This window comes from Felis catus, chromosome C1 (assembly GCF_018350175.1).
Source record: "Felis catus isolate Fca126 chromosome C1, F.catus_Fca126_mat1.0, whole genome shotgun sequence".
Classification (NCBI taxonomy): domain Eukaryota; kingdom Metazoa; phylum Chordata; class Mammalia; order Carnivora; family Felidae; genus Felis; species Felis catus.
In genome coordinates this window covers 161,392,714-161,414,774 of record NC_058375.1, presented here as the reverse complement: position 1 = coordinate 161,414,774, position 22,061 = coordinate 161,392,714, and the positions used below count along the sequence as shown (strand labels likewise).

Genomic DNA, 22,061 nt, shown 5'->3' with positions numbered 1-22,061 from the left:
ACTTCTGCCCCTGGCAGGGGTTCCCTCTGGGGACACCGCCTACCAGCCCCACAAAGTCTGCCAGTTCTGCTCACCACCTTGGCCTGGCTGATGAATGACTGGGAAGTGGTGTGGACATCAACTTGAAAAGAGAGTTGTATCCTTCCCAAGACACACAGCGTCAGTGGGGGGCCACTAGTGGGAGCTGTATGTGGCAGGGGTGATGCTATGGGAACAGGGGTGGGCTTGTTTATGGGGATAGAAGGTGGGAAAGCTAACAACAAGTGCCAGGTTGGTCAAGGTCAGGTTTAAAAAACATAATCAAATCTTGTTTTGAAATTCCATTTCATTTACCAGTAACACTGAACTCACAGAAAGGTAATTGTAAAATTAAACTTTCTCGTGGTGTGATTTATTAAATGAAATACTATTTATAGTTGCTATAGTAGAGAACTAAACAGTTCTCTTTCAGTACTCCCTTCACTCTCTTCACCTTCTCCCTTTCCCCTTCCCTGTACCTGCAATGGGGTGGTGCTGGTCTGCCATTTTGGATCATGGTGATATGGCAAGGGAGGAGAAGCCGGGAACCTTGACTGCTTCATAAGCTATCACATTCGCTTAGACATTCACATGAAGAAAAAAAAAACAACTTAGCTTGCTTAAGCCATTGTCAATTTAGGTTTCTGTTATCACAGCTGAACTGCTCTCCTGGCCGTTCAGTTGCTTTTAAGTTAAAGTGGAATCTCTCTGAGAACGGGATGTGAGGAGCAGGGTATGAAGGGTCTCCTCTCACAGGTAGGCATTTAAGAACCCATGGCTGTGGGCATGAAGTAGAGAAGTGGAGAAGTGGAGAAGGGGAATTCTCTTAATATCCAATGAATACGACTCTTCCTTTGAAGGTTACGGAGGCAACACCAAGATCTAAAAGCCCAGATGAAACAACTTTCATTCTCCTTGACAGATAGTTTTGCTATCCTTGTTTGTTCTGTTCAGTTAACTTTAATGATCAAAAGTTCTAAAGCTCAGTCAACTCTTTAGGAAACTCTGACTTCTACGCCTCTGTGCACATGTATATTTTATAGTCAAATAGTTGGCTCAGCTACCCCTCAGTTTGCATTTCTGCATAAGTGATCTGGAAGGTTCTTTACCTATTTGCTAAGTCTTTCATTTCTGGAAAACAAGTTTTGAGAAATTAGGGAAATATGTTTAATTCTCCATACTAATAAGTGAGCAAGACAAAAGAATGTTTTTTCCTTTGACCAAAGAATTACTAAACTGACACAGTATTAGAGATGTTTGTACTCTGCCTTTGGAGGGGAAGACCGCTGAGGAAATATTTGCCATCTAGTATGGAGTCCTTTTGAGGAGGTGTGAACTCATGTGCTATTTCCTAACAAGCTGAAGACATGGAAACCTGTTGCCCAGCAATTTCTTGACCTCTTCACCAGGCTGGGCTTGCTCATTCCCAAAGCTGGATGGTCCAATCCTTACAGGATCACTGCATGATGTTTCCAGTTGCCCTGGAGTCATACATACCGGCTGGATATCAAGGAATGATGAGAAGAACAGTTTTCTGAGAATTCTATAGCACTCTATGGCATACAGGAATGCTTACATGCCCTGGACCCATTGACAATCTCCAGACATGGAGAGAGTAGGCATGATCGCTACTTCCTGTTGGGGAAACGGACGCATAGAGAACTTATGGGGCCGCTATGGGGGACGAAGCCGAGAACTGAACCTCATGTCTCCTGAACTCCCAAGTCCTGAGCTTTTCCTGCAGTGCCACATTCACCACTGCAAACCATAACCCCAGGCAGATGCTTACCCACACAGAGATAAGGCTGTAACACCCCATCCATCCAGGCTGCAGCCAAAGGATTTAGAAGACAATGGAGCATTCCATTAACATGCACTTTGTAGCTAAAGATAGGTTTTGGCATGACCTGCTTTATTGCTTCACGGAAGATAAGAAAATAAACTGCAAAGTAACCAATGCCAGATAACAGCTTTTCCTTGATGAAGGGAGCTGCAGAATACTGAATACGTGCCAGTTTCACTTCTGTTATTTCTTTAAAAAATTGTTTTTGGTTGTGAAGATTTTCAAGTTCCCTCTCTGAACTTGGGCGAACTTTATTTATTTATACATGTAGATGAATACTCCGCAAGAAAGATCTGCCATGGAGTTGCCTTTTACCTACGTGCACTAAAGTCAGGCTCAACAGATAAACAATTCAAAGGCATCCTAGGGAAGTCTAGCTCTACAAACCTGACAACAAAACAACAACATAGAAGTCACTCTGGAACATTCACGCATTTTAGCAACAGGCAGCCAAGGACGAAGCACACGGCATAAAAGCTAGCTGCTGCTGTGAACTGCAGCACAAATGCCATTCAGTTGCACAAAAGAGAACTGACAGGCTAAAATAGGTAGCCAATTTGAGCCAAATATTTCAAAACTCCTTTATGCGTAACTACCTTTTTAACATGGCAGCATATATGGAAATTATTTCCTTTATTAGTACAAATGCAAATTTTATTTTAAAGAAACATTGTGGTTAAGGTTACAATACTGTACATACCATTTTTTCAAAGTTTACTAGATTGTCAATGAACGTCTTGTTCCCCTCATGAGTAAATGTCATATCTGCAAAGAAATAAAAGTCACATTCTAATCACTAACAGAAATATGTCATACTAAGAAACCACAATAGCACCATTAGATTATGCTGGAGGATTTGCATAACACTGCAGTTGAAGAAAGCTGATAATAGTTCCTTTTATGTTAGGTGTTTAACTTTTGAAAGCACTTTACCTGAGATTAGTAAAATTTCCAAACTAACTGTTTCCCTAGCAAGTCTTGCAAATCATGGATCCCTGCTGTTCCCGTAATCTTCCTAACACTTTCAGAAAAGTCAAGGGGGAGAGGAGGTGATGAAGAAGGTGCAAGGGACAGGACTGTTCTTCCCAAAGAGATCAGTCTGTTGAGGCTCTTGTTCGTTTTCTTCCCCACACACTCATCACTGGCTTGACCTGTGGGTTCCCTCAGAATTACCTTTAATGAGCAAAGGCATGAAGGGGATGAGAGGAGGCTCCAGCTTAGCTACTGTCAGCCTGTAGGCCCTGTGGTTTCTAGAAGGATCCTTTAGAGAAACAAAGAGATGCTGGTTAATGACTAATGACACACATACCACCCCCTCTGCCTCCTAACACACCTAGGTTTGTTATCCCACAATCAGATAGTTGTCAACCAAGTGTAGCTATAAAAGAAAGGTAGACTTGGGAACGCAAGCTGGTGCAGCCACTCTGGAAAACAGTATGGAAGTTACTCAAAAAAGTAAAAATAGAACTACCCTACGACCCAGCAATTGCACTACTAGGCATTTATCCAAGGGATACAGGTGTGCTGTTTCGAAGGGACACATGCACCCGCATGTTTATAGCAGCATTATCAACGATAGCCAAAGGATGGAAAGAGCCCAAATGTCCATCGACGGATGAATGGATAAAGAAGATGTGGTCTCACTGGATGTTGTATGGAAACCAATTTGACAATAAATTTCATAATAAAAAAACTATGAAATGAACAGAAAAAAAAACTACTTGTAAAAAAAAAAAAGAAGATGTGGTCTATATATACAATGGAGTATTACTCGGCAATCAAAAAGAATGAAATCTTGCCATTTGCAACTACGTGGATGGAACTGGAGGGTGTTATGCTAAGTGAGATTAGAGAAAGACAAAAATCATATGACTTCACTCATATGAGGACTTTAAGAGACAAAACAGGTGAACATAAGGGAAAGGAAACAAAAATAATATAAAAACAGGGAAGGGGACAAAACAGAAGAAACTCTTAAATATGGAGAACAGAGGGTTACTGGAGGGACTGTGGGAGGAGGGATGGACTAAATGGGTAAGGTGCATTAAGGAATCTACTCCTGAAATCATTGTTTCACTATATGCTAATTTGGATGTAAATTTAAAAAAAAATAATAAAACAAAAAGAAAGAATAACCTTGAAAAAAAAACACTTGCTGGTTCATAGCACAAAAAAAGATTCTTAATCTCTGTTCTTCAATTTCTCACGTGTAAAAATGGAGCTGATAATAATGAGAGCTACCTCATAGGATTGTTTGGTGGTTAAATAAATTAATGGTTACAAATCACTTTGCTCAATCCTGGAACACACAGAGTTCAATAAAGATTGGTTGTTATTATTAAAAAAAAAAAAAGAAAGGTAGACTTAAATTGATTTTTGCTTTATTTATTTATTATTTTAAAACATTTTTATTTTAGAGAGAGAGAAAAAGAGAGAGCATGAGCCAGTGGGGAGGGGCAGAGAGGGAGAGAGAGAGAATCCCAAAGCAGACTCCATGCTCAGCACAGAGCCTGATGCTGGGCTCGATCCCATGACCCTGGGATCATGACCTGAGCTGAAATAAAGAATCAGATGCTCAACCAACTGAGCCACTCAGGCACCCCTGAGTTTTGTTTTAAGACAATTTCCTGGCTGACATGAAAATAACTTGCTTTTTGTTTCGTTTTTTGCTTGAGAGGGAGATTTGCCTGCAGGGACTGAGGGGGAGAGACGCCCTTTGAGAGCAAATACAAAATATGTAAAACAAACCCCACCTATGAGATCCCCCTCCCCCAAAGCACCCCCTCCTCCCTGGGAGTTCTGACTCCCCTCCTCTCTGCCTTGCACAGCCAGCCCCATGTGCCCTCTCTGAGACCATTCCATCACTCCTACCAAGACCTACTCACTCCTTTTCTGGTGTTAACACCTCCCAGCCAATGGGGAACAATAATTTTGGCAAGCCAAGGAAAATGCAGCTTCCAACCCATAGCCAACCTATGCTAGGCGGAAAGGATCCTATTACACTGCTTTTCTTAGTTACACAAATTGACCTTATGTGGGACATAAGTCCTCTTTAAGTTGGTTCCTGAGGGTGCCATTCATTAGTCAGACATGCTTGTTTTAGCAGCACTAAAACGGGATCATAAACTTCTTAAAGTCATACAAGGACAGGTAAAATTTCTGAAATGAGAACTTCAATTCAGCTAATCAGAAACTGGATTAATGCAGACAGTGAACAGAATAAAGGAGCCACTGTCACTTACCATTAAACTTTCAAACTCCGCATAGAACTTCTTGAACTTGCTTGGCAGTTTCTGTTAATGAGACGAAAATACCATACTCATGTGTCGGATTCAATATCTAGATCTGTATCACGTGTTACCATTTCTAGGGGAAATGTATTTCTTTGGCTCTTAATCAAACATCTCTAAAGCAGACCAGACTGTTATCTGTCTTGTTATTTGAGCATATTCTGGAATATAGAGAACTTACCTTTTAAAACTCTTAACCTCGTTGAAACAAAAGTAACTATGGATGCTTTGGTCTTACTGTTTTTATAATGTTTTCTAATTATTCATTAGGAGGACTGCACTCTCAGACCATAAGTGGTTTGGAATCACCTCCTCCTACACCTTAAATTCTCCGATTCCCACAGTTAGGAATTTAGACCAAAGAATATTAGGATTAAAAGTTTTAGAAACCACCTATTTCAATCCTCCTCCTCCCTTACAATGTAAACTCCATGAGGACAGAAACTTATCAGTTTTGTTGATCGTTACTCTTCAGTGCCTAAACTAGTGTCAGGTACATAGTTACTGCTTAATAAATATTTATTTGAACAGACTAAACCTTTGCTTACTATAGGGAAGAAATTAAGTCTCACAGTTTTTTTTTATTACTATTTTTTTTAATGTTTATTTACTTTTGAGAGAGAGAGAGAGACAGAGTGTGAGCAGGGGAGGGGCAGAGAGAGAGGGAGACATAGAATCCACAGTAGGCTCCATGCTCTGAGCTATTAGCAAGAACCTGACTCAGGGCTTGAACCCATGAACTGTGAGGTCATGCCCTGAGCCAAAATTGGATGCTTAGCCGACTGAGCCACCCAGACACATGAGGTCTCACAGTTTAAATGACATGCCCAACGTGGCACAGCTACTGATGGCCAGAGCCTCTGTAATTCACATCACCTGCCCCTTTCTAGGGCTTCTCTTACATACTTGTGCTTTTCCACACAAGCATTTCTCCCCCCTGATTTCTCTGCCCTGCTGTTATACAAAAACTGATGATTCTACCAATTTAGTACCTGAGGTAGCACCGTGGGCTGTACCCATATATCGATTGACACAAGGAGGCCATTATTGAGTCACCTTTGAATTTACTGGCTCTCACTTTGCTTGGGTCCTGAGATCTTAGTAACCCTAACTTCTCTCTTCTGACAGGGTCACGCCAAGGCAGAGCAGCGTGGCGTGCATCCTCTCCCGAGACTGTGGAAGCACCGTCCTCGGCCCTAGAGATCTGGAGTTCAGCTGTGCTTCCCACGGGAAGTCTACCGGCAACAACGGATTCACCAGTTCGGCTTCTGCAATCACAGGAGAGCTCCTCTCTCTTCTTTCTCTCTCATAGCTGAATTAGTTTGTCATCTTCCCATTTAAACATCTGTGCAAAAATCTTACTAGTCTCCCACATGTCCTCCAAGCTCATTTTCCTAGTACCTCTTTTCAAGTTAGGTCTCTGGGAAACCGGATATCCTTGCTCTGAGGGAATGTCCAAAGGGAGGAGAGCTGGGAGAGGCATCAAAGGATGCAAGGATCTCATTCCACGTGTAGTATCCAAATCACCACGTTAGCCGATAACTTTCTACGAACACAGACTACTTTAAAAATTTGAAGTGAATTACATTTTTGGTTAGATTGGTCTTTCTACCTCTCTTTCTTTACTTAACTGGCGTTTGGGTCAAAGGGCATAGGGCAACACATATTTTTGTGGGTCTTAATACTATTATCTATGCACACCCTGTGCCTCCAGAGCAACGATTCTCAACTGGGCTCAGGTTTGCACCCCTCCCCCCACATCCACGGGGGGCCATTTAGTGATGTCTGCACACATTTTCTGTTGTCACACCTGGGGTGGGGTGGGGTGACAGGTGCTACTGGTAGGTAGCAGGCTGAAGCCAGGGATGCTGCTAAGCATCCGACCTCACACGGGACAGCCCGCAATGAAGAGTCATCTGGCCCACGGTGTCAATGCTGCCAAGGCCCAGAAAGCGCTCCAGGATTTAACTCCCGTTTGCTTGATCTCAGAGTGGTCTTTCCCCTCCAAGTGGGACCATTCCCTTTGCCATGAGGTTTAACTCCTTCTCCCGTTTTGTTCACTGACGGTTTCACGTGTGCTCTGTAGTTCCGGGTGGGGGAGGGGAGGGCGGTCAGGCGCCGTCTCTCACACTGCCCCTGTGAGAGGGAGGCATCATGCTCTTTGCTGGGGCCCGTATGGGAAGCGCATGGATTTGGGTAGATCAACCCGAATCAAGGATGCTTACGAATGAAAGGTCTTCCTACAGAATGATATAATTATATTTCACCTTATAAAATAAAATCTTACGAATGAGGAGGGGTTTTCTCTTTCGGCAACAGGCCAAAAGCTCACAGACTGATGGATTTCTTCATATTCCCCGTTAACTTTCTCCTTTTGCTGACTGCACCGTCCTGCTCAACCCAAATAGCCTCCTATTTTTCTCTTTAGACAAGAAAGGAGACTCTGGTCGTGTTTCCACCGTGCTATGGCCTTGACGTCTGGCTGCTGTTATGTGATACTAACACCTGCCTTCCGGGACCCCTGTAAGCCTTTATACCTTCCTTGATTTTCCCAGCCAAACCATCTAGACTCCGCGTGGGCATCAGACGCTGGAAACAGGCTGGGGAAAGCATACTGTCTGAGAGGGAACCCTAGGTTTCCACAGATTCCAGGAGCCTTGGGCTGCAGGACAGGGGAGCCTGCATAACGGCTTCGTTGCTTCAATTCAGTGGCAGCCCTAACTCCGTCCTTTTACCAGCTGGAAGATGATACAGCTGCGTGGCACGCAGGCCTCACCAATTCCCTCATTCCTATATTCAGGGGATGAGCTGCTGTGTGCTGCATCTGCCTGGAATTTTAAGAGAAACCCAAGACAGAAGAACTTGTGAGGACCTGTCCTATAAACAATGGAAACATTTAGGAGAGACCGAGAAAGAAAACAGTTTCAAGAGGGAAGTGGGGAAGGAAATGTTTTAAGGAAAATATTTAGAGATGCAAACAGCTGCCTTTGGTGCCTTTTAAAAGCACCCTTGCAAATTAAGTCTCTGTTACCTACTCCTTGACCTCTTTTTGCGTCCCACTTACACATACTTTTTTATTTTTAGTAAGAGTCTATTTTTGTGTGTATGTTCTATTAGAGATTAGTATTTCTTTAACTATATACCACATGTAGGGGTCAGGCACATTTTGAGTACTTAGCTGATGAAAATTGGAGATGTGTACCACAAATTAACCAACTGTCAACAAACCATTAATCATATTTGCTATAGAAATTCACAGCACACCTTCATAACTTTTGCTGCAACTTGAATATCAGCCAACTGTTGTTCTTCCATACACAGAGCCGACGGCCAGGCGGTTAAGAGATACTTAGTACTCAACTGGGCCAAACAGTTGGCCTTCTGGCTAATTTTCCCTGCAGCAAAATGACTACTTGGTTAAAAATGGATCTTCTGTCCTCTCTTAATTATAGATAAGGCTTATTGCAAAAGCAATAAGCAGACATTCCAGAGAACAACAGAATCTATGAACAAAAAAACCTTTGAAATCATCCAAGCAATGATGTTGATTCATGTTGTACGTAGGAACCAGAAGTATTATTATTTACATTGTAGAGACCAAGAAGCTAAGACCCCCTCATCGCCCCCCTACACAAAAGGGCAATACCTTTTTAAATTCACACTCTCAGGCAACTGGAAAAAGGAAGACAGGTCACTTCCCTCAAAGTGTCCCACCTTTTCCATTGTTATACCAGTGTGAGTGATATTTCTATTCAAAAAGCTCACTGGTGAGCCTGTGTTTTTATTCTTAAGGCAAAAGTCACAGCTGGATCTCAGCTGAAGCTTACCTCCCACGTGAGTGCCAAGCGGCTTACAGCAACATTACTTAGCCCCATGACGATGGCAAAAAAGGAATTCAGATTTTTGTACTCCTTACAGCTGAAACACAAGAGGCACGTGTTTGAGTAAAATGCCACTTTTGAGTGAGATTTAAAAAACTTAGAGTTCTATTTTCTGATAGTCATTAATATTCGTCAGGACTCTTTATGAGAACAGGCAATGATAGATTTAATGCACCGTAGAAGTTCCACTTGGATGACCATGTTCGGCTATTTGACTTCCCACTGTAATGGTTTTGGCCATCTAGGTTCAGGTTCTGAGAAGGAATTGAAAGACCCCTACCCTGGGGATAGTTACTACGATCCCAAAGCTTCCTAAAAGCCTCGTTGGACATGGAAGGAAACATCTCATGGGATAAGAAGAGAAGTAGGCAAAACGTCCTCAAAGACATTCAGACTTTTAGCCTGAAATTGGACGCCCCTCTGGCAGCCTGAGAGAGGAACTAGGAGGTCATATTGCTACACCACCCTAACTTCTACCTGCCATGTGAATGCTTCTAATTTGTTGAGAAATATCAATTTACAATCCCTATGAAGCTGAGAAATAACCTAAACAATTGACCTAAAAATAACCTTATTTTCTTTGCATTTAACTGATGTCAGTGAGGCTGATCAATTTGAATCTGTACTTATGCAACTATTAGCCTTTATGAGTATATATTTGGGAATAAGAATACTGTGGAACAATATCAAGGATTCTTATTAGAATGGCAATATTAAGCCTAGGTACTTGATTTAACTTAAAGAAAAAAAAAAAAAAGGAATCCCTAACTTCCTCATACCAGCTCCTTGAAAAGGGAAAGAATTAATTTTTCAACAAGTGCAAATCCTTTACCCAAATCAATATGGTCGACTAAGTCGACTGCATCATAATTAAATCCTGTTCGGATGAACATTCTTGCAAAAGGCTAATTAAATCATTGCTTTTGCTGCCTGTGTTATCCTTACAGAAGAAGCAATGAGTGATTCTTAAGTGATCTCTGTGGAAAGAGGAAAACAGATTTCAGAGAAGCTATCATGTGTCTTATCTCACTGGTGAAAAGGTAAGCAAGGACTTTGCTGTGTTGGGGCAGTGGCTCTCAGGTCAGGGGCTGAAAGGAGTTTCAGAGACCCCCTGGGGTGGAAGGGGTATAACATCACGAATATGTGTTTGCCTTTGTCCTTTCCATGTGATCTTGAAAGGACACGCAGGCACACAGACCTGCCTTTCTGATCACTGCTCTGGTCAGTGTTACCAACTGACTTTATCGCCTTAGGGAAGTCACGAAATATCCCCATGCCTCAGTCTCCTCATCTGTAAAAGGGGATGATAACACTCGAACCCCCAACTTCATAAAGTTCTGGGCAAGTCGAAGAGCTTAAGTAGAATTTGTCGAAGTTCTCTAAAAATACCACGTAAAGCATGCTACTGCCCCCCAGATTTAGATCACATTCGTGTAGATCTTGGTTTATGAGAGTTCATAATCTTTTCCAGCCAGGCTGTGTAAACAGTTCCACTGTAGGGCAGCACAGCTTAGTAAAGGTTAAATAATATAAAGCAATTTATACCAAGGGCCAAAGCCACCTACTCATTTCCATAATCAGAAGGAAGAAAGGTAAAAAAGACAAAACATTAAAAAAAATTCCTGAGTTTTTGAAAGGCTCTCTTATGTTTCCACCATAAATAACTGGGACTGGGAAAGCCCAAAGGTTGTCTGATCTCCCACACAGGTGTGCAGACTGCTGTTCTCTTCCCCCTGCTCCAGCCAGCACTGCCAGGCAAAGGTGAAGACCGGATGTGCTCTTTCCCACAGGAAAGCACATATGTTCAGAGTTTCGGTTATCCTCTCCTGCCAAATACGCAAAGGCACCTGTCCCTTGCAACAAGGCCGTTCAGTCTCCTAGAAAAAATGGCTATCCTGTGAACCAGAAATTCATAAGTAACATTTTACCAAATCTTTCTTCAAAAAGGCAGCTTTTCCAAATTAAGAGATAACAGCATTTGAATCTGAGGGTTTGGATAGGCTGTTGAACCCTCAAATTTTTGGCAAAATAATTCGGACCATTTGGCAAACTGGCGTGTATAAAATGTCAAGCAGCATTTACTTCTTTGTTTAGCTCTGGAAATCAGACTCTGTATGGGATCTAAACTATTTGGCTCAAGAAAATTGCTAGCTGGGGTCACTTGTGCTCCCCCACCTTCCTGTGCTAGAGCTCCCTGAATTTAGAAAGAAGTCTCCCAGCCATGGGCCACATTTAGCATTTTATTTTTAGCACTGTGGTGATACCAAAAACATGGAAGTAAACAGGAGGTTGTCAGGCATATCTAAATAGCAGGAGAAGATTAAATTCATGTCAGGGAGAAATCTAACTGGCCCCTGCAGTAAATAAATTGTTTCCCATGAAGTGCTATTAAATAGAATATTTATAAGTTGCTTGCTTTTTCTGATGTTGATGGAGATGATTTTCATGTACTAGGTTAGCTCAGCTTTATGCATTTTACTGATTTTGTTCTGGCTAAGTTGGGCCGTGCTGATGTACATGCATGTTTCTACTGCCCTCTACTGGCGAGATGGTGTCATGTTGGACATTGACTTGAACGGCCTTCTAAATACAACTTTTCTAGAACTTTGTTTGCTGAAGGACTCAATAAACTGGAGGAGGCACAAAGCCATGGTAGTTCAGAGCAAAAAGAGGTCACAATTTTGACTTCAGCAGCAGTGCTATAAGATGGTAATTTATTATGTATTGATGTCCAGTATTCCAAAAGCCATATGAAATGAATCTTTTACAAGAGTTCAGTTATTCTGAAGCTCCTGTGATTGTTCCTTGTGCATAAGAAGATCCTATATCTTGCTTTTTTTTTTTTAAGGTGCAGCCTAAGGGAACAAAATGAAAATGCAGCTCAAATGTTTTTCTCTTCTTAAGCTAATGATACTTACTGGGCTGCTATCTTAATAAATTTTTTTAAGAGCTGAACACGCTTGCTGGGCTGAGAACAAAGGCAAATCTCAGTGACAACCCAAAACTGAATTTCATTAAATCTCCTCAGGAACAAATCCAAGTTTGCTGTGGTCTTTTTAAAATTATGCCTTCCAAATGTGTGATAGATTAGCTCCAGCTAGAAAAGAAAGGAAAACAATTTCATTTCTTTGTTTTTCAATCAAAACACCAATGAGGCTTCTCTATTTGTCAAGACAAATTGACATGGGTCAGCACATGTGAATACAATCACTGGCCAGGATTCAACTCGTACTACAGAGCTAGAGGGCTTCAGGGAGGCTTGTTAAATATATAACTATACACGAGGTGCCGTTGGCTTAATTTACTCAGGAAGACATAGCTTGCTGTAAACCATTAAGATTTTTCTTTAATACTCAAAGACTTTACAATAGGCTTTATTAATCAACTCAATATTTACAAAAAGGATCATGTGGTTTCCACATTGCAGCACATAACCGACATTGGCATTGGAGTAATGCCAGTAGACTTCATCCAGGATTGCAATGGTGCCTACTAATGCTCTCAATCGAGCACCTTACCTCATGCACACAGTTGAAGAGTTCCCAATCATAAATTGTCATCTGGTATGCTAAATCTTTGGAGCTCATCAGTTCAAAAGTTCCCATTGTTCCAACAGTTGGGCCTTCCTGCTCTGGCAAGGGAGTCTATGAATAATAATGCAAAAATACATCAGAATCTCAGAGCAGAGAAGTACTTTAAACATTTTTTAAATTGGATTGATTTATTTATTTTTGAGAGAGAGAGTGACAGAGCGAGTGAGGGGCAGAGAGAGGGGAGAGAGAGAGTGCAGAGCCCGGAAGGGGCTCGACCTCACCGGATGAGGGGCTCAAACTCATGAATCGTAAGATCATGACCTGAGCCGAAGTCAGACGCTTAACAGACTGAGCCACCCGGGGGCCCCAGATAAATACTTTTAATGCTGAATGCTTTATGGAGGTCCCAAGGGGAAAGGATTCTGGAGATGTTTTCAGGAGGGTCTTGAAACTTTGATTTTGCCCAGAGGAGAAAGATGCCTCTGCTCTTAATGCCCACTAGCTTCAGTGCCATCTCACTGTCATCAATTCCAGGGACTGAAAAACGTGGACCATGGTAATTAAGGTTTGGGAAGGAGTGACCTGTGCTGGGGCCTGGGAGATCCCTGGAAACAATGCCTCTTGTCTGGTGAAGATATAAGAATTTCTTGGGGAGGTTTTCCTTCTGTGTTCCACTGAAGCTGTTCTGGAGCAGGTGCTGGCATGGCAGTTGTGGACATTTAGCCACAGCACTCCCTACTGCGGCAGGAGCCAGAGACTGTGGTGACGGTGCTGTCCATCCAGCTCTTACAACACACTGCCTGGGCTTACTAGGTGACAGAGGGCTCTGTGCACTGAGGTTACATCTCCACTCTCTGAGACATGCTGAGCCAGAAACGATAGCCACATGGTCAAGGTGTTTTGGGCTAGGGCATCAGAAAACCAAACGCTGCTACTTTCTGGAATGCCCTCATTCAAAACTTTCAATCCCACTGACTCATCTCACTTGTATTTTTTGATAAATGATCTAGAGTGTTTCTCCTCAGTAAAATGAATGATTTGCATTGGAAACGTATGTATAATATGTGAATATTTATGGCTCTGTAATATATGTCCAAAGTTACAAAGGCACATGAATGGAAGGGGAATTTTCCATAAACCACAAGAGACTCAATAATAGAGAACAAACTGAGAGCTGAGGGAGGGAGGTGGGTGGGGGAAGGGCTAGATGGGTGATGGGTATTAAGGAGGGCACTTGTGATGAGCACTGGGTGTTGTATGTAAGTGATGAATCGCTGGGTTTTCCTGAAACCAATACTGCACTGTATGTTAACTAAAATTTAAATTAAAAAAAAAAAGAGAATTTCCCTAATATCACGCTAGCCATATTGGGATATTCAATATGTAGGTTGGAAACCCGAATATTGTGCAAATTCTATCATCCTCGTTATCATCATCATCATGCATAACCACTATATTCCTCAAGTGCTCACTGCATTCTGGACACTGAAGAAATGACACATTCAGGATGTAAGTGGTCCCTGCAATATTAGTCTAAGGGAGGAGTGAGCCCTGACCAGAGAGTACCGCTCTGCACTCAATAAACAGCTGCTGCCATTCATTTGTGGGTATAAAGGACAGACAGAATCAACACACACCTGATACCCAGATACAGACAGACACGTGGGAGAACATGAATAAGCTTTTTGAGAGTTAGTGGGCATTTCGAATGCATTTTGCGGCTGAAGAGGTTCTTGGAGACCAAGAAGCCGGGCTGTAAAAGATTCAACAGGCAAACCTGGGTGGGTTAGAACAGCAAGGTTTCCCCAGAGCACTCAAGTTGGTCTGTTGAAGGATAGCAAGGGAGGCAGGAAGGTTGGGAAGCTGTCATGAGACGAGTTTATGGGAAACAAAGAGCCTAGGGGAACCGAACAGCTTTACAAAGTCTGTGAGTACCAGACAAGGGGCTGGGGTTTTGCATAGACTGGCTTCAGAGAGCAACAGACTCTAAATGCAAACCTCACTCTAACTCCACAAATTCCCTTATCTCCTGAATGTCTGTTTCTGGCACTGGGAACTCAGTGTCACAGTACCGGGTACACAGGCTTTTTAAGAGGATTGAACAGGAATAATTTGAGTGTATCCCGTAAGCACAGCGCCTGGCACAGAGTTGGTCCCCATTCGCAGCCCCTTCCAAATTATTGTGTCCCCGCACGTACTGCAGCAATACAAATGTCCGGGGAAGCAGGATCTGTACAATACCTGGATGTAAGAGCTAAGCACTGTTGTTCCGGATTCACGCTATGCAGGGCATGGACGGCAAGGAAGAAAAACATTTACTCCCAAGTTTTGAAACTTAGGGAACTGACCTGAATCTATGGGTAAGTAGCTTGTGGAAGCAAGTAAGGAGAACGGTTTTAAGCAGGCCAGGTCTCAGGTGGAAAGTTGGGGACACTTTTAAATACTGGGTCTGAGGACTCCTTGTCAGGCTCAGACAGGCTCTCAAAGTTTTCCCTTTCCTCTTGCAGCTGCTGCTGTGAACAGCAGTTCTGTGGAACTGCCCTCCTGCTCTCTCCCTCTGCAGCCTGCCCAGCTCTCCGACTCTTTTCCCTGGGGCCTCATGGCTTCTCATAGAGGGGAGAAACCAACCCAACAACTGTAGGGACGATGCCAATATTAAAAAAATAGATCAGGGGCGCCTGGGTGGCTCAGTCGGGTAAGCAGCCGACTTCGGCTCAGGTCATGATCTCGCAGTCCGTGAGTTCGAGCCCCGCGTCGGGCTCTGTGCTGACAGCTCAGAGCCTGGAGCCTGTTTCAGATTCTGTGTCTCCCTCTCTCTGACCCTCCCCTGTTCATGCTCTGTCTCTCCCTGTCTCAAAAATAAATAAAACGTTAAAAAAAATTAAAAAAAAGATCAAATTCTTTAAGTCATGGATGCTGGTCTATCACTGCTGCATCCCCTTTGAGAGAGTAACAGAATTTCTTTTTTTTGAGTGGGCAGGGCTTACCAAGCCTTCTCCCTCCTTGACAAAGGGCAGGCTGATCCCTTCCCTCCATGAAACACAGAAGAGGCAGTCTAAGTGGCCAAAGTGGCTCTTCTAAGTGAAGTGGGGAATTTACATGCTGATCCTGGGGGCCCAACAGATCACTTCCTTGCTCCACTTCCTCATAGATGGTCCTATGGAAGTTTCCTACCAGATGAAGCACAGCAGAGATTCTGTGGGGTCTACACTGCACAGGCAGGTCTGAATACTGCCTATCCTGAGGCACAGAACTCCCATATACTCTCCCCCTGGGAGAACAGCATTGTTACCCGCCCCCCATCCCCCAATATCCAGTTGAAGAACCTAAGATATAAAAAGGATATGCTGATTGTCAGTGACAAAGAGATGGCTAAAGTAAGCTGCCACCCCAGCATCCCTCTTTCTCCCTCTGTGCCTGGCTCTGCAATGGCATTTGTCACATTGGATTCTCCTTACACTCTGGAGTCCCTCACTATACTCTGAGCTCCTTGAGGCACAAAAACCATGAAGGATTTGTCTTCAAGACCATCCCAGAGGCAGAACCATCCCTGATGCCTGGAATGATATAATAGGCCCTAAATAAAAGTCTAAGGAACTAGTGAATTGGTAAGAGTAGAACCAGATTACAGCATAATGGGATTTTATTATAATTTGTCTGTATTCACATTTATGCTCAAATAAAGTGTCAAGAGAGTAAAGCTGCAGGTTCCAAGCCTTTAACCAACTAGGATAAATTGCTGGCAATCTGCTATTTCTAGACAACAATTTAGCCCTACGATTTGTTCTGCTCCAGGCTGTTTGTGTTAGTCTCATCTCCCTAACATGACCATAACTGTCATAAGAATGGAGTCTCTGGGCTGACTGGTCTAGTTCTAGTGTCACACAGAAGCCAGCGTAGCACCAAGTACAAAGCAGACACTTCCTAAGTATGTGTTGATAGATCAAAGAGTTTGGCCAACATTCTGTACTGCAGAGTCATCTTGCATACGTTCTTCCTAGAAAGACTGTCCTCAGAGAAATCTTTAGAAACCTGACAAGGCCCCATGTCTCTGGTGTTGTGAGGCAGGTAAGGTTCAACCATTTCTTAGTATGATGACATAAAACTGTGCCCCAGTGGATGGCAGAGCACAGACATGGAGGAAGCTAACAAGTTCATTTCCCCAGTACTTGTTGCCAAGTAAATGCCTTTCAATTACTCAGGCCTTAAAATGGAAGACTAGCAAGGACTAAGAATTCATAAGGTTGCAGGATGATGTGCGGATAAACAGAGGCTTAAAAAGTCAGTATCTTGCCCTACAGGGAGCTGGAAAAAGTCCATACTGTCCATCCAGACACCATGTCTTTGGACAGTATGGCCAAGAACCAGTTGGCAAGACAGGCTGAACGCTGTGTGGCCAACACATCACGCAGCACCTGTAAATAGGGCTACAGCCGACCTGGCTTATGATGGTGTTCATTTCCAGGAGAGGGCAGCACGACTCATTTATGACAGTCTCCCCCCCTAATCCCTCACTGTTGGGAAATACCTTTTAGAAAGCAATGAATGTAGACGACTAAAATTCTAAATGAAGAGGGCTGTGCGTAGACAGATCTTCCAGTACCAGTGGTTGAGGCAAGCAAGGGTGCTCATGGGCAGTGACGGATGCGGGACAGTCAGAGAACGAATGCCATGTCTGCCAAGTTCCCCTCCAGGCGGATTTAAGATACAACAGTTGCATTGCAGTGCACAAAATGGCTCCCCCCAGACTAGAACACAGAATTACCATGAGGCCAAAGCAAGCTCTAAAATGTTCCTGAGAGGAGAGGAATCGTGATTTCCTTCGAATGTCTGTTTTGATGACATCTGAATGTATTTATGCAACACTCATGTGGTTAAATTCTCTGAAGTGTGAGGCTGGTTACCTCTTGCTCCTGTGTTGCACTTTTCTTAGTAAAAGCAGCCCTGTGTGTCCAAAGATGGAAAAAACTAGTTCTCGTCCTCTGAACTGGCCCCATAGGTTTTCCAAGATACGTTGAGAGCTATGCACCAACATGTCTAATTTTTACAGGGTAAATAGAAATGAACCCTACCATAAACCCTACCTGCATAAAAGAGAGTAGGTTACTCCGTTGCTAACATGAGCCCATTAATCCTTTTAATTTGCAGACAGCTCTGTGTGGGCTCGGAACAAATATTTTAGAAACTTAGGGAAGAAAGGGCTGGCCTCTGGTATTTCCTACACAAGTTAGACCACTTCCAGGAAACAGAATTTTTCTTAGACTGGAGAGTGGCTTTGCCATAATACCTTTTCTACATCTCCCTAAGGAGTATGATACATTGCAATATCTGGTCTTAAAAAATTTTTTTTCTATCCTGGTCTAAGTATTCAGATTTTTAACATTAATATTTAAATTGGAGGGATTTCAAGGAGGTGATTTACTACAAACAGTTCTAAAAGCTGAATTAGGCCCCAGTCATGGTGCTACTTGGCTAATTTTCACGAAAGAAAATCTAAAGCTCAGAGTGTATCAAATGAACACCTGAGGCTTACCTAATAGAGCGCAGAAAAAGAAAAAGCCGAGTAACATTCAAGAGTTTTTGGCAACTAGGTTCAATGTAACTGCAAAATTAAGCTCCAGACAAGCTTTTCTGATTGCAGACACTACTCTGAGGAGGCCATCCACACCTACCAGTGAATCGAATTGCTCTCGCGGGCAAGCAAATAGGCGTCCATTAATGGTGAGCGTCGTAAATACTGAAACATCATTAGGTTTGAGCACCACCTTTTCTGTGAACATAAAAAGCATGAGATTGCCTATTAAATGCATCTGAGATTTGCTGCACTGCCCTAATCACACCAACAAATTGCCGGCTCGGTGAATTACCGGAACACGCAGAGCGACTGCATAAAATACAGTCCTGAAGGGACCCACTGAGTAAAAAAGACACAGCATTCATGCAGGCACATGACACTCAGAATGCCATCAGAAATGACCACAAAACAGGAATGGAAATACCCGAGGGTCAATTCCCCCAGTTCTGCGTTGCAACTGTAATTATATATAAAAACCGCATTTGCTATTTATATAACAAATTATGTTTCCAGATGGTAATAATGCCCAGCACTTTGGAGATGGAAAGATCACTTGTAGAAAACTTAGGGGGTTTCTGAGATCTCAAATAGATTTTAGATGTAAAATTCACTATTATTTTTTCACTTAGTCCCTCACTTGGAGGGCAATTGCGTTACCTGGATTAAGCCTCCAATATTGTAAAAATTAATTCATTCAACAGATATTTACTTAGCATTTACTATTTGCTGGACACTGCTCCTGGTATTGAGGATACAGAAGGGAGCAAACAAAAGGAAATCCCAGTCCAAAAAGAGCCTGCATTGCAGTGAGGGATGCGCACAGTGAGAAAGACAAACATATCAGAGAGCGAGCGGCCACGAGGAGAAAAAAACAATAGGGAAGGAAGCAAGGAAGTCTGTATAAGCAGGAGAGGATACAATTTTAGAAAGAGAACCAAAGAAAGTAAGGAGGGGGCCTCGGTTAGACACTGACATTTGGGTAAAAAACTGAAGGAAGGAGAGGAAGGACCCAGGATAGCTTGGGAAGTGTGTCAGCGGGATGGGCGCAAAGGGACATCCTGGGTCCCGTGTGACTGGGGCAGAAATGGAAGAGGATATCTAGGGAATCCATGATGCATTTAAAAATCCTGCAGCAGTAGAATCATTTGCCTTCAGACATGGCAAAAATGGCTTACCCGATCCTGGAGGATCCCCAGTGGCTATGAAATCATTGCCAGACCAGATGGGCTTACTGCTCCTTCCTCTGGACTCACTGCATCGTGTGCTGACGGTTCCAAAACTCTTGCCAGTATCGATTGTAACTCGTTACTGGCTACCTCCCGCCCGCCACAGCACATCCCTCCGGTCCCAGTCATAGTCAGTGGCCAGTGGATATATATGGTGAATGAATATATGACATTTCAACAACGCATAAGGTAATCATGTAATCCCATGGGGAAAATATGCTTATTTTATCCGATGAGTTGAGCTCCTGCCCTCTCTACAGGGTAAGGAGGGGAACCATCAACAGATGGGAACAACTAGACCATGACCACCTCCAACTTCAGACTTCTGGAAACCTATGGCCTGTAGCTTCATGCCAGAGGCCCTCTTAGGGTCCACATTTCTCAGAGCTCGAAGGCCTTACGCTTTTTTGTTTAGGGTTTACACAGAAAGAACTCCAGGCTGGCATCCACACCAGAGTCCTCAGCTCCAGCTGGCCTCAGATCACTTCACCTTTTTCTGCTTTATAGTGGGTACCTACAAAATGGGGCATATTAGACACTTATCCAGCCCACTTCTAACCGTATTATTTTGTTATTTGTGGGAGTACACACAAGCACCAATTTGTCCCTCTGGATCCGCTTGGGTGGGCCACGCTAACTCCTGGCAGGGTTTCTCATTGGACTGGATATTCCATATTGCAGAAGCCCAAAGTGCTAATTAAGGCTGTTACCTCCTCCAGAGCTCATCTTGACGATGATCAGGCCTTCCCCAGAGCCTAGTTTGTCAGCAACTGCGCTGATGACTTCCTTCACCGAGGCGGCCACCGGCACCCGAATGGTTGTGTAGGTGTGGTCCATGCAATAGACTTTAAACAGAACTATTGGGAAGGCAGTAACAATACGGCAAATTGGTCTTGGGAATTCTTAAGAAAACCATCAGCAACGGGAAATGTTTAGATATCTTCCCAAATTGGCATCGTCTTGTCACTCTTACTATTGTATCTATTTGCAGTCACCTATGCCTATGCCTGCCCGCTTCCCAAACTCCTGACCTCAGCATTGGTCTGAGAATAGGTACACACGTGGCTTCTATCTCCAACTCAAAAAATGATAGCGGGGTGCCTGGGCGGCTCAGTCGGTTAAGTGTCCGACTTCGGCTCAGGTCATGATCTCATGGTCTGTGAGTTCGAGCCCCACGTCGGGCTCTGTGTTGACAGCTCAGAGCCTGGAGCCTGCTTCAGATTCTGTGTCTCCATGTCTCTCTGCCCCATCCCGCGTGCACTCTGTCTCTCTCGCAAAAATAAATAAACATTAAAAAAATTAAAAAAAAAAAACGATAGCAGATTTTTGTGAAAAATCCATATAGAAGTGATGGGAAAAAAATGAAGTATGCGTAGGCCTGTTTTCTGGGTGTGCCCTTGTCTGTGAGGGTTTCTTTTTCATAACACAGGAAGTGCTGTGCTGTAGGCGGATTGCTGGGTCACTGCTGCCTGGTGTGGTGGTGCGGAGTCAACACGAACACCTCTGCAAACAGGAGTGCTTCTGCCTAGGACATGAACACGCTGACATTCCTGCTTACTTGTTCACTGCTTTGTGTACTCTGGGGCTGGGCCACAGTACTTGGGGTACCGAGCTCAGCAAACCCATATACGACACCTACGTGCTCACCTCTGAACACAAATCTTGGAAGCAATTGCAGCTACTGTAAGTCTTGGGTTTAGAGGCACTCCTAAATTACAAGACTCATTTGTGGCTTCAAGTGAAAATGTTATCATTATTATTAATTTTATTTTGGTTGTGATTCTCTAGACAAATCTTTAAGTGACCAAACGGTAATCGTCAGCATTTGCACTTCCCTGATGGCTGCTAAAAAGGCCGTGCTCAGGATCAGAGTGCTTCCCCCTGGGCAGGAGTCCTGTTCTGCAGATGACCCTGGCCCTTCTCCTCTGTGTGACATTGCAAAGTGCCAGCTGCCTTCCTGCCAGCTCTTCCCAGAGGGGCAACCTTGACAACTAGTTCCTGACATAATCTTTCCTTCCTTCAGGAAAAGGTGGTAGTGAGGGAGAGGCTGAATCAGGGAAGTGTGGACCAGCACTTCCACTCAAGGCCCAGAGTTCAAGAAGATAAATAATCGGAATGCAAAAGGGCACCTTCAAGCAAACTATTTGGAGTGCCAAGACATAGTCCAAGAAAAGCTATTCTGTGGGGCTGAGGGTTCCCGGGGGGAGATTTTATTCTGACTTTGAGTAATCTGTACAACCATGAGTTGGAAGACACATCTCACCTTCATCAGAGCCGCGGACAGGCTGGCGCTTCTGGGCTCTCTCATCGCCTGTGTTGAACTGTTGCAAAAGAACTTTGTGCTGTAAGAGTAATAACAGCTTTTAATGACCAATGTATATTTGCAACCCTGAGGAAACACACCCAAGAAATAGCCAGAGTCAAGAAATGAGGAAAACATATTTTCTTTTTACAAACACATCACTTTTCTATATTGCACTATAATATTTCTGGAGAATTGTTATGCAACAGGGCACAATTAGAGAATCCTAATCCATTGTCACTTACCTTCTTTTGTGGAGCCTTTGCATCTTCTGAACTACGAGAAAGAGAGAAAGCACATTATTTAATAGCATTGGTACCGTTATTTTGAATTACTTCATTTGTGTATAACTTTAATCTTACATCACAAAAATGAAATGACAGCAATCCTTCG

General features: G+C 43.3%; 1 protein-coding gene across 9 annotated transcripts in view; it reads right to left on the bottom strand.

Annotated features, from left to right (window-relative positions):
- RAPGEF4 (Rap guanine nucleotide exchange factor 4) overlaps positions 1-22,061 on the bottom strand; it is a 291,293-nt gene that overhangs the window by 11,766 nt on the left and 257,466 nt on the right. For all 9 annotated transcript variants that reach the window (XM_023259461.2, XM_023259462.2, XM_019838268.3 and 6 more), the window contains 10 exons: positions 21,914-21,944; positions 21,630-21,708; positions 20,077-20,223; positions 18,238-18,335; positions 12,551-12,676; positions 11,951-12,129; positions 8,979-9,069; positions 5,104-5,154; positions 3,035-3,122; positions 2,562-2,626 (listed from right to left, as the gene is read on the bottom strand). In XM_023259461.2, coding sequence (XP_023115229.1) covers positions 2,562-2,626; positions 3,035-3,122; positions 5,104-5,154; positions 8,979-9,069; positions 11,951-12,129; positions 12,551-12,676; positions 18,238-18,335; positions 20,077-20,223; positions 21,630-21,708; positions 21,914-21,944 — 955 coding nt within the window. The remainder of the gene's footprint in view (positions 1-2,561; positions 2,627-3,034; positions 3,123-5,103; positions 5,155-8,978; positions 9,070-11,950; positions 12,130-12,550; positions 12,677-18,237; positions 18,336-20,076; positions 20,224-21,629; positions 21,709-21,913; positions 21,945-22,061) is intronic.